General features: G+C 39.3%; 2 protein-coding genes across 2 annotated transcripts; one reads left to right on the plus strand and one right to left on the minus strand.

The window, feature by feature from the left end:
- Positions 1-1063: 1063 nt before the first annotated feature.
- On the plus strand, positions 1064-4179 carry EIF4A-III (eukaryotic initiation factor 4A-III). The gene is made up of 8 exons (XM_078590211.1): positions 1064-1428; positions 1748-1988; positions 2079-2159; positions 2243-2350; positions 2454-2573; positions 2996-3163; positions 3616-3702; positions 3921-4179. The coding sequence occupies exons 1-8, from the start codon at positions 1115-1117 to the stop codon at positions 4032-4034; spliced, it is 1233 nt and encodes a 410-aa protein (XP_078446337.1). The 5' UTR covers positions 1064-1114; the 3' UTR covers positions 4035-4179.
- A 95-nt stretch (positions 4180-4274) lies between these two features.
- LOC144715279 (calcium-dependent lipid-binding protein-like) lies at positions 4275-8835 on the minus strand. Its single transcript, XM_078590210.1, has 8 exons — positions 7871-8835; positions 7547-7788; positions 7025-7043; positions 6706-6911; positions 6488-6597; positions 6296-6394; positions 5000-5438; positions 4275-4896 (listed from the first exon to the last, which is right to left on the minus strand). Exons 1-8 carry the CDS (start codon positions 8578-8580, stop codon positions 4808-4810), a joined length of 1914 nt encoding a protein of 637 aa, XP_078446336.1. The 5' UTR covers positions 8581-8835; the 3' UTR covers positions 4275-4807.
- Positions 8836-16426: the final 7591 nt, after the last annotated feature.

Consider the following 16426-nt stretch of genomic DNA (forward strand, 5'->3'; position numbering starts at 1 on the left):
GCACGGCTGGATCGGACTACGGGCACAACCCTAGGGTTGGACGTAACCGGCACCGTGATTTTTGCCCAAAAAAAAAAAACTTAAAGAGAGAGAGAGAGGCATTCTAGAGAGAGTGAAGGAGAGAGAGAGAGGCGTGCTTGAGAGAGAGGTTTTAGAGAGAGAGGCGTTGTTCTCTATAACACCTCTCCTACTCTCTCTAGAACACATCTCTTTCTCTCTCTAGAACACATATCTTTCTCTCTCTAGAAAACATCTCTTTCTCTCTCTAGAACCTGTCAAGGGTTTTCTGATAAGAGAGAGAGAGAGAGGCATTCTAGAGAGAGAGGTGTGATAGAGAGAGAACGAGAGGTGTTCTAGAGAGAGAGAGGCGTTGTTCTCTGGAACACCTCTCTTTCTCTCTCTAGAACACCTCTCTTTCTCTCTCTATAACCTCTCTCTCTCTCTCTCTCACTCTCTCTTCTAGAGAGAGAAAGAGAGATGTTCTAGAGAACAACGCCTCTCTCTCTAGAACACCTCTCTTTCTCTCTCTAAAACCTCTCTCTCAAGCACGCCTCTCTCTCTCTCCTTCACTCTCTCTCTAGAATGCCTCTCTCTCTCTTTAAGTTAAACCCTTGGCTGGTAGACATATTACGGTGATGACGTGGAATCCAGCGTGGCTGCCAGGTGGGTTCCGCCAGGTAAAAATCTGGTCGGAGATCCACCTGGCAGCCACGATGGACTCCACGTCATCACCGGGATATATATCAGTCCGCTTAGTGAGTTTGGATATACCGTGCCAAAAAAAAAGTCAAGGTTAACTCACATATTTTGGACATAGTTTGTGATGTACAGTGCTATTAACCCTATTTTTATTAGAAGCGGGCCTACAGCCCTTGTAGAAGAGGCTCAAGTTCTACCATACCTTAACAGAGATTTAATTAACATGAGCCGCCCGAAAAATCCATCGCTCAATGACGTCAAGAGAGGATAAATCCACGTACATCGCCTAACGTTACGATTCACCTGCGGGACAGTGTAAACATTCTTCGTGTTCTTCCGATAAAAAGCCCTATTTTTTCAATTTCTTCGCTTCTTCTCTCCGCTCGTCGCAAGATTTGCTCCGATTGAAGCTTCGATGGCGTCGGGGGCGGTGGCGGCGCCGAGGAATCGCGACGGAGGGATGCAGCACAGAGTGGATGACTCGAATCTCGTCTTCGAGACGTCGCCGGATGTGGAAGCGATCACCAGTTTCGATCAGATGGGCATCAGAGATGATCTTCTTCGCGGTATCTACGCTTACGGGTTCGAGAAACCCTCCGCTATACAGCAGAGGGCCGTCTTGCCCATTGTGAGCGGCCGCGACGTCATTGCGCAGGCCCAGTCTGGAACCGGAAAGACCTCCATGATCGCCTTGTCCGTTTGCCAGATGGTCGACACCAGTTCGAGAGAGTATGGTTCATTATTTGGATTTTTTTTCATTTTGATTCGGGATTTGGGACGGTTTTCTCTCTTAAATTCCTTGACAAAGTGTTCCTTGATTTCCCCTCTCTCTTGATCGGTTATTCTTCAAGGTGGGTTTTGATCGATTATAATATTCTCTATTTACATTGGGTTCATAAAGTACTTGCGAAATGGGTAATTTACTTAACCACTCACCAATGCTATGTACATGTTTGAATGGGATGACGGAGGAAGAGAAACATTTATGTGATAATTTGTGGTTATATTGTCAATTTTGGCTGAGTTTATGTGCTTCATTCTCTGTCAGAGTTCAAGCCTTGATTCTGTCTCCGACAAGGGAGCTTGCTGGGCAAACTGAGAAAGTGATATTGGCCATTGGAGACTATATAAACATACAGGTCCACGCATGTATTGGAGGCAAGAGCATCGGCGAGGACATTAGAAAATTGGAATACGGCGTTCATGTGGTATCTGGAACTCCCGGCAGAGTCTGTGACATGATCAAGAGAAGGACTTTACGTACAAGAGCGATTAAGCTCCTAGTTCTCGTAAGTTTTGTATTTTTTCAGAGTTTTCTCAGATGTAGTGAATTCTTTCCAGGGTTAATAATGTCCGACTTGTTAATTCTGTAATGACAGGATGAAGCTGACGAAATGCTGAGCAGAGGGTTTAAGGATCAGATCTATGATGTGTACAGATATCTCCCTCCGGATCTTCAGGTGGGCAATTTTCATGTTTAATATCTCTAAAAATGCATAATTTCTGGGAATTTTCAATCATCTTATCCGGGATTTATCTACAGGTTGTGTTGATATCTGCCACTTTGCCACACGAAATTTTGGAGATAACGAACAAATTTATGACTGATCCGGTTAGGATTCTTGTCAAGCGTGATGAGTTGACCTTGGAGGTTAGTCTTTGCCATCCTTATCTTAATTTTAATTATTCTTTCGGCATTAATAATGAGTCCTGTTCGGATCCTCATCTCACTTTTCAATTATTTCCAAGTCCAGGGTATAAAGCAGTTTTTTGTGGCTGTTGAGAGGGAAGAGTGGAAATTTGACACGTTGTGTGATCTCTACGACACGCTCACCATCACCCAGGCCGTCATCTTCTGCAACACTAAGAGAAAGGTCGTTGTCTTAAATCTTCTCTCCCTTTCTCTTTCGACTTTCTTACCATTTTTCGAGACACACTGTTGTCCTGGATGGACGATTTTAGATCGTGAGCTGACGTTATTTTCGTAATCAGGATCATGGTTTATATTTTTGTGTTTAAAATTTAGGTTTATGGTTCGAGTTAGGGTTAAGAGTTTAGGAATCTGGGTCAATATGAAAGCTTGAAAACTGATCTTTCTGTAAGAGTTTAGGATTTAGATTTCGGTTAAAGGGTTTATATTTAGGGTTTAGGGTTTTGGGATTCGGATTAAGGATGTAAGAATGGCAAATTACATTTCATGTGAGAGATCATTTATGTCAAGCATTTTCCGAGAACAAGAAGAAAAGAAGAAGAGAATGTCTAGAAAACTAATATCGTGGATTATTAAAAATGCCAGGTGGACTGGTTGACGGAGAAAATGCGCAGCAACAATTTCACAGTCTCTTCCATGCACGGAGATATGCCCCAGAAAGAAAGAGACGCGATCATGTCTGAGTTTCGCTCAGGCACCACCAGAGTGCTCATCACTACTGACGTTTGGGCTCGTGGGCTCGATGTTCAACAGGTTCGCAATTATGAATTTTTTGTAAAAACACGTCATATTACTTGATTTGATTTTTCTTTCAAACAAAATTAGTTGATTTGATACAGTATGTGCTTCAATAATAACATTATTACGGCAAATGAAAGCAGTCCTTTGTCCCATATTCCAGGACCTCTCATAATTTTTCTGGGAAAATTCAATTCTAGCAATAACTAAACCCGGGTGAGCCATATAATGTCTCATGCATTGAGTTTTTTAAGAAGAGGTTTAATAGTGATTTTCAGTTATATTTTTAGAGAGTTTAACTCAGTACATATGCAGTATCAATTGAAGAACTCAGGCGGTTAACTGAGTAAATATGCAATGCTCTTTCAAAAAAATTAATATTAGGCAATTTATCCTTTTAGAATTTTCTTTTTTTATTCGTGTTCAATCACTATGATGATCTTTTTTTCGTTTTTTTCCATTATTAGGTTTCCCTGGTCATAAACTACGATCTTCCCAACAACCGAGAGCTTTACATCCACAGAATCGGCCGCTCTGGTCGTTTTGGGAGAAAGGTAACCATTCTCTCAATTTTCTTCAGCATCTGTTCTTTGGCTTTCCGACAAAAAATGAATAAATTATACTAAAATTTCAATTGTTAGTAAGTTATGGTATATTGTTAAAAAAAACAGTATATTGTCAAACATTCAATGTAATGGGATTATTCTAATTTGAATTTCTTTTCAAAAATTGCATATTTAGCGTATTGACCAAGTTAGTTCGACTTTTTCAGGGTGTTGCCATTAACTTCGTTCGCAGTGATGACATCAAAATCCTGAGAGACATCGAGCAGTATTACAGCACGCAGATTGATGAAATGCCCATGAATGTGGCTGACCTAATCTGAGGAGCTTGGGAGAAGTGAAATGGATATCTGGTTTGAGCAAACTGTTAGACCTCTCTATTTTAGAAACGATTGTGCTTCTTTGTAAAATTTGATCAGTTGAATCTTATAATATCTACGTAGGATGATTTGTGCGTTTTATGGTTCACTTTTTATTCTCCACTCTGCTTCGTCCACTTAGAAAGCCACAAGTCTTTATTAAGAGCTGTGAAGTATAATTTTTTTGAAGGAAATCGTAAAAAATTGAGGGAAAACTCTATAACGGATTTTAATTTCCACTGTGAAAATTGTATTTCTATTCGTTAGGGTTTCAAGAACCAAAGGTCACAGCTTTGAATGGCCTGATCTTCATCTCAGGTGACCCATCTCAGGGAGTAGAATCTGTCTCCTTGGCCATACAATAGTATTATTGACTCATCATGGTAGTTCTTCATCTTCTTCAGAGATGTTCATCTTGTCTTCCTGTGGGTTGCCAGTATCTTTCCAGGTATCGAAGAGATTCTTCAATAATCAAAGAAATTCTTCCAAGGTGAAATCTTTCTTAACCAAAATCATGGCCTTCATGTCCTCATGGCTATAATCGGAACTACTTCCAATTGTGCTCGTCATGGTTGGTTTTCATCTAGCGAGACCTCCTCTTCCTATCTACATTTCCCAAGTTGAAACATGGCAGTAATTTCCTCATTTGGCTCGCCTTCTAATTCTGACTCTTCAAGCTTGTTCTTCATCTTGTTTGGAGAGACAGAACACTGTTCTAAGAATCCTCTGCAAGAACATCAAGAATTGAAGATGCCAGAGCCGCACAGCTTCATGGAAATCAAGGCAACCATGCCCGTTATCACAGCAGACAATAACACAGTTTTCTCTGCACAAAACCAACAGGTACATTATTAGAGATAGAGATAGAGATAGAATTGATATTACTTCATAATAAAACCATGTTCATGTGATAAAGCAAGTGAAATTACTTGGATTTGATATGGTGCCGGAGATGGGTCTTGTCAGAGGATAATTTCCAGGAAAATTGGAGTTGCCCTCTTGAGAAGCTGCCATGTTTTGGAATTCCTGGCTCATAAGAAGCGCTGTCACTAGATCCATCAAGGGTTCCTGCCCCCTTCCCAAAGAAGAGGATCCTACTCTGCCTTGGTTAGGATAAGCATCTGAAAAGTCCGGGCCAATTACACTGTCATCGTCGACGCCGTCGTCCTCGTCGTCGTCATCGTCAGATGGATCAATGTCAGTAAGATTCATTTTGTAAGGATCGTCTTCCTCATCTTCTACATAGGCTTTGTAAGTGAGGCGCAGTAGTATTTCCCCAGACGAGCCCTTCCCCAAGAGTCCCCACCCTCTTTCAAGAGCAATAACTCTGTCTGAGGGAACTGTATCCTGGAGAGAACCCAATTCAACCTGTTCAAGAAGAAAATAAAATTTTCATTATCATGATTGACTTGTTTATTCTCCTCTGAGGAATATATGATTCTAGAGAAATATGATGATTGAATGCCAGACTATTTAATTAAGTCCTATACGGCCTGGTCAACTCTTGATCAATGAAGTTTGAAGAGGGAAAACTCATGGTCAACAATGGGAAAATGACATACTGACTTAATAAATCAAGAAATAATGAAATAAACCAAACTGAATGAAATTAAATTTTATTCAAACCCCCTCACGTTATCCCCCAGCTAGATAAACAGACCATGTGGAGCCCAAACGCAACGAGAATAGATGCCCCCAAATTGATGTTTGTTCGATGATAATAATGAATAAGTAATTTATAAATAAATAATAATTGTTCATTGTCCTCTAATTGGAGTTTGCCGGGTGAGAATAAAGAACAAGTAGTACAGACTAAAGAATAGTTGATTCATTGTCCTCTAATTGATGTTTGCTGGGTGAGAATAAGGAACAAATAATACAGAATAAAGAATGATTGGTTCATTGTCCTCTAATTGATGTTTGCTGGGTGAGAATAAAGAACAAATAATACAGAATAAAGAACGATTGGTTCATTGTCCTTTAATTGATGTTTGCTGTGTGAGAATAAAGAATAAATAATAATTGCTTCATTGTCCTCTGACTGATTTTTTGCTGGATGACAAGTACATAATAAATAATAAATGGTTCATTGTCTTCTTATTGATGTTCGCTGGGTGAGAATAAATAATAATTGGTTCATTGTCCTCCAAATGATTTTGTTGCACGAGAATAAAGAGTATATAATACAGAATAAAGAATAATAGGTTAATTGTCCTGTAGTTTACCTCTCCAGCTCCAACAGTGAAGTCTGAAAAACCAAAGGAGTCTCTCACTTGGATATGGAGTTTCTCCTTCCGAGGATCAGAAACCAATAAATGGAAATCCTGTTCCAGTGAGAGATAGCAATGACGCTCAGAATTCTGAGAACAGTAATTGAGAAAGGAAACATAGAGGAGAACAAGAGGATTAACACCCACTTGATTCCATATCGGCTTGCCAGGTGGCCCAATCACAGTGGTCTGGCTATTTCTCTTGCTACGAATTTCTTGATCTCCCAGATTAAGGACCACATATGGGTCAGTTTTTGCTGCAGAGAAAGTAATAAATACCAGCATGAGTAAATATCCATCATCTTGTAAAATGGGTTTTAGGGTTTCGGGTTCAGGGTTTTGGGTTTAGTGGAAGAGTAATGTACCAAAGGAAACATAAGGAACATTACGAGCATCCACAAGGGTAACTGAGAGCTCCCCAAGAAAGTCTTTATTTCCCTCGTGGATCACATGACTCTTCCCATCAACAGTTACAGGGCCATGAGCTTCACCTTTTTGAAAATCGATGACTATCTTCTTCGGCCGAACAAATAACTGAGGCAAGTCCTCAGTCAAAAGCTTGGTCAGAAACCTGGAGAGCAGAAACATCAATGAAATTTGAATATCTGTAAATTTCTAACATCGGATGCTGATTTTCTATCTGATAATTTTGAAGGAAAATACATTTGACGGATTTACACTTACATTGAAAGGACAGGGATCGCTGATGTTGGCATTCCATGCAAAAAAAAGAACCCAAGAGTCAGACTAGTATCCTAAGGTTAAAAATAGATGATAAATTATATTTACCAGAAATAGATGATAAATTGCTCAATCTGAAGAGTAGTGTTCACTATCTGCGATGGTGAAATCGTTATTCTCCCCATCATTCCTCCTCACCAGGATGGCGATGATGATGATAAAGATGGAGAAATCAATTTCGGCATCGTCTCATCATCATTCTTGTCCGGATGAGGATGGCCATGACGATGATGTCTCATCATTGCCTCTCCTCATCATCTTCCCCTTCTTAACATTGTTCAGAAGATGACAGAAGATTAACTAGTCATCGTCATTCATCTGCAGCACGACGATGACGACGATGATGACAACGATGATGATTATTCATCATCATTGAAAAACTACCAAAGAGTGGAGAACAGACCGTACAAATAGTCTCTAGTAAAAATTAAGACTTGGGTTCGATGGGGGCGACCACAAACTCACCCATCAGATTGAACAATCGAAATGGCGACAACTCGAACTTGATTTTCGGAAGGGACACAAAAGCCCAAGATACAGCACCAATCCACGGCTCAGACGGTATCAACCGCAATTTGACCCACAATTCCCCATCAATATCGAAGTTTCGAATGCCAATGGGCACAACAATGGGAATAATACCAAACTTCAGAGACAGAGATAACAGCATACGAGCTCCACCCGTGTAACGCAGTCCAATTTGATACCTGAATCAATGATAGAACAAAGAATCATAATTCAGCACTCAAACACCAGGTTGAATAATAGAATGAAGGGAGAAAAACTCACTGCAGATCATTGGCTCGGCGAGAAGTCCTGCGCTCCACATTCCTGACCGAAAGCGGTTCATCCCCCATGGAGAACTGCTTAATCTCTACTCTCTGGACATAATCAGGCTTCTCGAGATCATCTATAACAGGCTGAAGCAGGCCAATAACCCAGTTTTCCAATCCTGCAGGGTAAACTTTCCAGAGTTTTCCAAGAACCATGTTCACCCACTCCACAGATTCCTTTCTCTGCAGATTCTTCTGAAGAAAAAGAGAGAAGCTGGTGGGCACCTGCGCCCAGAAATCAGACCTCGGGCTTGGCCTTGGCCCGGAGTCAACCGGCCCCCTCCACCGAGTCCAAATCCTGTCGAAGAACACCCCCAAAACGAAGAAAGAAGCAACCAAACCCGCCACATTCTGATTGGCAGGAAGCGCAGGGATGGGCTGGATGGCGGCCACCTGAGCTCTGAGCTTTTCCACAGCGAAATCCTCCTCAAATCCCGCGATTCTCTGTGGAAGCTCCGCATAATTCAGCTCCCGGGACACATTTCTCTCGACGATCATCTTCCCAGCCTTGATTTCCAATCTAGGGTTCGTCCTCCCCGGCGAAACCCGGCGATTCAGCTTCAATCCCAATCCCCGAGGCCTCCAATTGAAAAAATCCGCAGACCCACACGGACAAGCGATCGAGGAAGAGGAATCCATCGAACCCAGATCGCGAAAAACGGCCATTTCAAACCCTAGAACATTTCAAGGCGAGCAGGCGATGGGGGAGGCCAAATCGAACGGGGAAAAGCCCAGGAAGGAGAGCGGGAGCGAGCGGAGAAGAGGAGGGCGATGGAGGGGGAAGAGAGAGAGAGAGAGAAGGGGAAGAGAGAGAGAGAGAGAAGGGGAAGAGAGAGAGAGAGGGGTACCCAAATGGAGGAGGTCGCCATGGCAGGGGAGATTTGGAGAGAATCGGCACCGCCTTCTCTGGCTCGCTGAGAGCTTCACGCGTGGATAAAGCTCGTCTGATTGGACTCCACGTCATCGGCAATCTCTTATTGGGCCTATTTTGAACTCTAAATGGGCCCAGCTTGCCCCATTTAGAGGTTTGTATTATTGAATAGAAAATATTATTTTATTTTACTGTTCTTTTCCTCTTCCACGTCATAGGCAATCTCTTATTGGGCCTAATTTGAACTCCAAATGGGCCCAGCTTGGCCCATTTACAGGTTTGTAGGATTTCGACGTCGGGTTTGACATTTTAGACCCAGGTCTGGATATTATTCAAAAAAATATATTATTTTATTTTACTGTTCTTTTCTTCTTCTACGTCATACACAATCTCTTATTGGGCCTAGTATGAACTCTAAATGGGCCCATCCAGGCCCATTTACAGGTTTGTAGGATTTCTACCTTGGGTTTGACATTTTGGACCGGGGACCGAATATTATTCAATAAAAAAATATTATTTTATTTCACTGTTTTTTTCTTCTTCTATACGCAATCTCTTATTGGGCCTAGTTTGAACTCTAAATGGGCCCAGCCGAGCCCATTTACAGGTTTGTAGGATTTCTAGGTTGGGTTTGACATTTTGGACCGGGGACTAGATATTATTGAATAGAAAATATTATTTTATTTTACTGTTCTTTTCTTCTTCCACGTCATATGCAACCTCTTATTGGGCCTAGTTTGAGCTCTAAATGGGCCCAGCCTGGCCCATTTACAGGTTTGTAGGATTTCTACGTTGGGTTTGACATTTTGGACCGGGGACCGGTCAGACCGGACCAAACGGGGACTGTCGGTCCACCATTTAAGGCTGGACTGGCTGTCGGTCCGAGTTTGGTCCGATGGCCAAACCGGACCGAGACTGGTTTTTATTAATTAAAAATATTAGTTTTTTGTCAGTCAACCCCCTCCGCCTTCCTCCCCCACCCCAACCTCCCACCGGTGGCACACTCCCCCTCCCACAGTTCTTTTTCTTTTCTTTTTCTCCTCTTTTTTTTAATCCTCTTCTTGTACTCTTTTTTTCTTCTTTTCTTCTTCTTCTTCTTCTCTTCTTATTTATTCTTATTTTACTCTTCTTTTCTTCTTCTACGTCATACACAATCCCTTATTGGGCCTAGTTTGAACTCTAAATGGGCCCAGCATGGCCCATTTGGAGGTTTGTAGAATTCTAGGTCGGGTTTAACATTTTGGACCGGACAAAGCTGGGACTATCGGTCACCATTTAAGGCTGGACTGGCTAGTCGGTCAAACCTGACCGGGACTGGATATTTTAATAAAAATATATTATTTTATTGCTGGTCAACCCTCTCCCCCTTCCCCCTGTCTGACCCCTCGGTTGTTCCTCCTGCCGCCCCAACCTCTCGCCGGTGGCGTGTTCCTCCTTCCCAGGTTTTGCACTCCCTCGGTCCGTTTTTCTTTTTTCCACCTCTTTTTTCTTCTTTTCTTCTTCTTCTCTTCTTATTTTGTTCTTATTTTACTGTTATTTTTTTCTTCTTCCACTCTCTTCTTTTCTCCTTCTTCTCTTTCTTGTTTTTTTCTTCTTTTTTTATTTCATTCTTATTTTACTGTTCTTTTCTTCTCCTTCTATTTTCTCTTCTTCTTCTCCTCTCTTTTTTTTCTTCTTCTTATCTTCTTATTTTATTCTTTTATATTCTTCCTCTTCTATTTTTCTCTCCTCCTCTCTTTTCTTCTTCTTCTTCTTCTCTTTATTGTTTTTCTTTTCTTTTCTTCTTCATCTATTTTTCTCTTCTTTTTCTCCGCTCTTTTTTTCTTCACCTTCTCTTATTATTTTATTCTTATATTATTGTTCTTTTCTACTTCTATTTTTCTCTTCTTCTTCTCCTCTTTTTTTCCTTCTTCTCTTTATTGTTTTTTTTTCTTTTCTTCTTCTTATTCTTCTATTTTTCTCTCTTGATATCTGAGGATCCAAAAGGTGAATCAAGATGAGAATTTAAAGTTAAGTTTATTGTTTTATCCTCCATATATCCATATCGTGGGATCAATAGGATGAGTGATTGATATTTGTAAAAAATATCTCTTAATTTGCTCCCTACCTGGGCAGGCTAATTAAAAGAGTGAGGCTTTAAAGATTTATCAAGCGTTCACTGGTGTCTTGAGTACTTAGAAAAGGTAAAACAGAGAAGAGGAGATGCTTATGTGTACGATAAAATTGGCAGCGTCTCGCAGAACATAATGACCTATGCTAAGTTCTCTTGCCATACATCGCAGGCATTAGGTTTGATCCATTTAATACCTTCTCATTCAACTACTTTTATCTCAAATTGTTGACTCCCCTTCTCAAAAATTAAAACCATAATTTCCATATTTCATCATTTCCTTCCATTATTCATCTCTTTCCCTTATTACTTCTCCACATCTTCCTCCATCTTACTCTCTAATTTTTCACTTGATCTGTTCACATCCCACTTTCTACCACTCGTCGCAATAATAATAATACATTCGTTACAACCACCTTCTCACCTAACTGTTTTCCTTATTTCATATATATCCTTTCATTCCTCTTGAATAGATATTATCACCTTGTGGAGATGTTGTATACCTAATCATTGATAGCATTTATCTAATTCTCACCTTAAAGTCCTAAACATTGTTTTATGTGGAGACAACCCTTCCTCATCACCTGCGACAAGGTGTAAAGTCATAAGCACCAATGACATAATTTAAAATTAACTTTTTAGTTTATTAGAGCAGATCAAAGCAAACTCAAATCAATCATAGAAATCAAAAGTCTCACCAATACTGTGACAAAACAACCCAGATCATTCTTTTCTGGTAACTTAGACCCATTAAGGTAAGATGGCCTCAATGTTCTTATAGGATAAGGAAACGATCTTGTAAATCATATTCATCATATACTCTAGTTTGGAGTAAGTAAGATAGAAGGTTAAATAGATCAAATAGAAGAAGGATAGAAGGTTTGGAGCGAGTAAGATACTCTAGTTCGAGCTTTGCTCTCTAGCTTCATGGCATGGGAAGATCATAAAACGAAGATCATAAAACTTCTTGCTCCTTAAGAGTTGCAAGGATATCTGGAAACATGCTCATTAAGGAAGATACATAGGTAAAAACTTACATATTTGCAGCCCCGTAACAAAAGCGGCCAGCTTGGTGCACGGAAATAGGAATGTGCCTGCATATGCTAGGGAAATACAAGCTAGTTTTAGAGAAGCTGGGTACTATCGTCCAGCTAAAATTCCAAAGTCAGAAGAATAAGCTATGAGATGAAATACATGCTCTACAAGTTTTTGATGGTCCTGAATATGAAATATGTAGTAGTGAAAAGCCAACTTTTGAATAGATAGAAGGTATCTCATATAGGAGGTTATCAAACCTATGCATGAAGAAGATGACAGATTGGGAGTGCTGATGGAACTATCTACAAGGAAGAGTGGCACAGGTATGTTGACTAAAATTTTATAAAAAACAATTGCAAAAGTGACTTAAATATAAGGGATATCAAAAGATTCAAAATGGTAATCAGAGGGACTCATCCACAAATATTGTCAAAAAATGAACCACATTATTGAACAGCACTGAAAGGCAAGGGATACCATCTTGTTCAATCCAAGGAAAAACGACAACCCAAGATACAGTGAAAGATGATGTTGAACAACCCTAGGTGAAGAACCCAAGGTATGAGATAGGAAGTCTATTAGAATAACCTGGGAGACTCAAGAATATGCTTGGCTCTACATCACTCGTCAAATCGGATGAACATATTGTATCTTCATATTGATGTCTCAATTGAGGGTGGAATGTAGAGTTGACTTGGTCTCAACTATATGACTCATCACCTTCACCATGTTATTCTTTGCAAAAAGGATCTTCTGTCTTCACCAAAACTTAAGATACAACTTGATTTCTCCAACGAGTAATAAAATATATCAGATGCTCATTAACACTTGAATATGGTGGATGTTTTATCTTTCAGAAGGTAATCATCCAAATGATTCAATTAGTTAAAATGAATATTTCTCCAAACTGAATATGTTGGTCCAAAGCCTAGAACCAAAGCATGAAAGAAACAAAGAATCTGATAAATAAGTTATCAAATGGTCGCATTTTTGTTTAGGACATCCATCCTTCGATATTTTAGGAGAATATTCACGTGTTGTCAAACATTCTCTTGTCACCAAAATATTATGTGATGCATGTCAATATGGGAATCATACAAGGACAACGTTTCATGGGCTTAATTAGCATATACCACCATTGTTGAATTTCCTTCATCACAGGGAAAATAGATGGTTTTATTTATGGTTGATAATTGCATAAGGATCACATGTTGTCAGAAATAGCCACCTTAATTCAAGACTTTGTGCTCATGATCGAGAATCAATGAGTCTCTCAATCAAGAAATTCTGATCAAATAACTCAAAGGATTATTTCAACAATACATTGGCCAGATTTTCCTATTTCATGGAATTATAAATGAGTCATCTAATGAACATGTCCCCCATAAAATAGAGTTTCAGAAGAAAATTTTTAACATATAATGTCTACAACCAGAATTTTATTACTTCATGGACAAGTTCCCACTAGTTTCTGGGTAAATGCTTTGCATATTTCTGTGTATCTGGTCAATCAACCACCTTCCAAGAGATTGGGATTCCAAAGGATACTAGAGCGGAAGGATAAATATTTTTCACAACAGAATGTACACTCAAAACCTCCTGTCAAGGAATTTAGATGTAAGGATGATAATCTAAAATTTAGGGGATTAAATTCATCATTGGGTATTGAGATTTTTCAATAAAAATGTATACAATCTTACTTAAGAATATTTAGCTAGTGATGAGTACAGATCATCTCCACAGGGAACGATGATTAAGGAATTAATTTCTTATTATAGTGAGGACCAACACGAGAAGTGATGAAGACGAGAACATAATATGTAAGCTAGTGATATCGAGAAAAAGGATGTAACGGTTATATTTTAACTTAAATTAGTAAAGAAAAGGGTTGGTGAAATTAGAATTGTGTGAAGTAAGATGGCATTGAGATAGAGAGCATGAAGGACAGGATGATGATCGAGTTAGTGAACAGAATATGGTATAGACGAGATATGGGGATATAAGAAGTGAAATGATAATGAAAATACAATGATAAACCTAAATTAAGCTAACTATGACGTCGGGAAATGAAACAATGTAAGGTGAAGATATTTACCTTAGATCCTTACAATTTGCCAAGATCGTGGCGATTTACAAGTGCCGGTTAGCTAAGATCGTGGCAATTGGTGTCTAGGAAACTTTCTTGGGTAATGAGAACAGTTTGATGTCAAGGAATTGGTAAAACTAAGATTTTTTGGGAATCAAAGTAGGATATTCTCATGAGGGGATATCTTTGTTACAACACAACTATATTGGATTTTTTGAAGGAAACAAAGATGATTTCTTGAAAACCAGTTGGGACTCTTGTTGATACTTATATAAAGCTGGATCTTGGAGAGGATAGTGTGCCAGCGAACAACGAGTCATTTTAGCAGTTACTTGGCAAATCGATTTATTTGAACCACATTCAGCCAGATATTACATACCCACTTAACCAGTTAAGTCAATTCATGAATGATCCTTGCAAAGTTCATTTCTATGCAGCACATCGTGTAATGGCTTATCTCAAAGGCAGTGTTGTCCAAGGTGTATTCCTGTCAAGGAATGGAGGGTAACACTTGAGATATACTAAGACGAAGATTTTGTGAGATCAGTAGATAACATATCATCTGCAGGGTATTCTGTGGTTATTGGAGGAAGCTTGGTTATAACATGATAAATGCATGGATATTTTTGATTTAGGTATTAGTAATTCAGAATTTATCATGTTATTATTTGAATTAACCAAATATTTATGCATTAGCTAGAAATTCTAATTTTTGCACATTATGGTTATTTTTCACTAACTTCCTTGACTTCTCTGACGTTAAGCAGTTTGATTGCTGAAGAGTATTTTATAGTCCATATGTGCCAAAATTTACAGGATTTGGGAAGACACAATTCTTAGGGAATTGGAGAATTTTTTGGAGCTTAATGATTCTACAAAGGCGCTTGAAAGGATCAAGTGGAGATGTGTACATTCTAAAGAGAAATTTGAGGAAGATAGGCCACTACCTGACCTTTCCATTAGGCTTTCAAAAGCCTTACAAGAATGAAGCTAAAGATCACAAGGGAAAGCTCTCAACCCATGGAGAAAAGAGGCAACATGGCAAGAAAAGATAATAGAAATGCATAAAGTGGCATTTTAGTAATTCTTCCTACATAGATATACTCCTTTCCCCTCCTGGACATTCTCTAGCAAGTGTCTGGCCAGCAGGACAAGGCATATTTAAGAATCCAGGTTGTTCAACATTCTTAATGTAAGTTTGTTGAAGTTTTAATTCAATCTCGTCTCTTGTTTGCATTGAAAGATGTCTGATCCTGGAAAAATATAAGAATTCATACTTCAGAGGAAGTATTGAGGGCCCATCAGACTTGCATTGAGGTTTTCGGAACTAAGATTTATAGGTTTCTCATCATTATTCATCCATCTACCCTTAAAATTCATCGCTTCCTCACTCTAAACACTCATTTTCCCTACTTTGTATCTATAGAATAGGCTCTATCTCTCTATCGACCTTAATCCATATTCCTAGTTCATCCCCTAAAATTTTTATAGAAAATCTCCTTCATTTGCACCTTCAAATTCCCTCCCAAACATCTTCAACATCCCTTCTTCATTTTCTCTCTCTATCTCCTCATTTGACATTTCATCTCACTGGAGTAGTTTATTTCTCTCTCTAAAACTCATTCCTATGCCTCTCTTGACCCTCCAGCAATCCCTACTTCGAATCCCCAAAATATTGCATATAAAATTTCAATTTTTATCTTTTTAAAACACGGATTTCCCCCTCATAGCCACCACCCTTTGCTGTTTTGCGGTGCTGTGTGGCGCTTGTGCAGCAGGAACATGCTTCTGGCAGCCGGTCCGTGTGTGCAGCAGGCGCGACAGCAGGACAAAGGAGTGCCTTGTGTAGGACTTAGCCACATCGGCTATCTCCTGACTAAGTGGGCTGATCATTAGTGGGATGACCCACGAAGGCCACCCTAAACAGATCAAGATCAGACCCGCATACCCAGAGGCCCCAACCATTTGCCACCGCCCTACGCTGTTGCCACCACCTCCTCCGCTACCGCTGCCGCCGCCGCCGCCACTCCGCCACTGCCGCCACTGCCACCGCTGACAATCTCTAGAAAGGTAAACTTATATTTTTTAGCATTACAAAATTTCAAACATTTAGGAACATTTCGGAAAAATTATTTTCTGAATTTAAACAATCTTTTAATTATCAAGAGACAGAAAAATAGGAAAAATAGTTTCTGCATTTGGAAATCCCAAAAATTCATTCAATCAATTTCCAGTGATTTGAACATCTAAAAAAAATCTCTAACTCTCGTTTTTAACATTTCTAGTGGTTTTTGGTGTAAATTAAATTCCAGAAATTCTAAAAAATGATTTTTTTATTTCTATCATTAAAAATAAGGAAAAGTAATGTAAAATATTTTTACTTCAATTTAAATTATATAAAATTAAA

Source organism: Wolffia australiana, chromosome 18 (genome assembly GCF_029677425.1).
Source record: "Wolffia australiana isolate 7733 chromosome 18, ASM2967742v1".
In the NCBI taxonomy this organism is placed as follows: Eukaryota; Viridiplantae; Streptophyta; class Magnoliopsida; order Alismatales; family Araceae; genus Wolffia; species Wolffia australiana.

Excerpts from the sequence above, each read along its gene's own strand:
- EIF4A-III (XM_078590211.1), top strand. The coding sequence starts at position 1,115 with ATGGCGTCGGGGGCGGTGGCGGCGCCGAGGAATCGCGACGGAGGGATG. Across the intron at positions 2,160-2,242 it reads ATCTCCCTCCGGATCTTCAG|GTTGTGTTGATATCTGCCAC; the intron begins GTGGGCAATTTT and ends ATTTATCTACAG. Across the intron at positions 3,703-3,920 it reads CTGGTCGTTTTGGGAGAAAG|GGTGTTGCCATTAACTTCGT; the intron begins GTAACCATTCTC and ends CGACTTTTTCAG.
- LOC144715279 (XM_078590210.1), bottom strand. The coding sequence starts at position 8,580 with ATGGCCGTTTTTCGCGATCTGGGTTCGATGGATTCCTCTTCCTCGATC. Across the intron at positions 6,395-6,487 it reads GCAAGCCGATATGGAATCAA|GATTTCCATTTATTGGTTTC; the intron begins GTGGGTGTTAAT and ends TCACTGGAACAG. Across the intron at positions 4,897-4,999 it reads CGGCACCATATCAAATCCAA|AGAAAACTGTGTTATTGTCT; the intron begins GTAATTTCACTT and ends GGTTTTGTGCAG.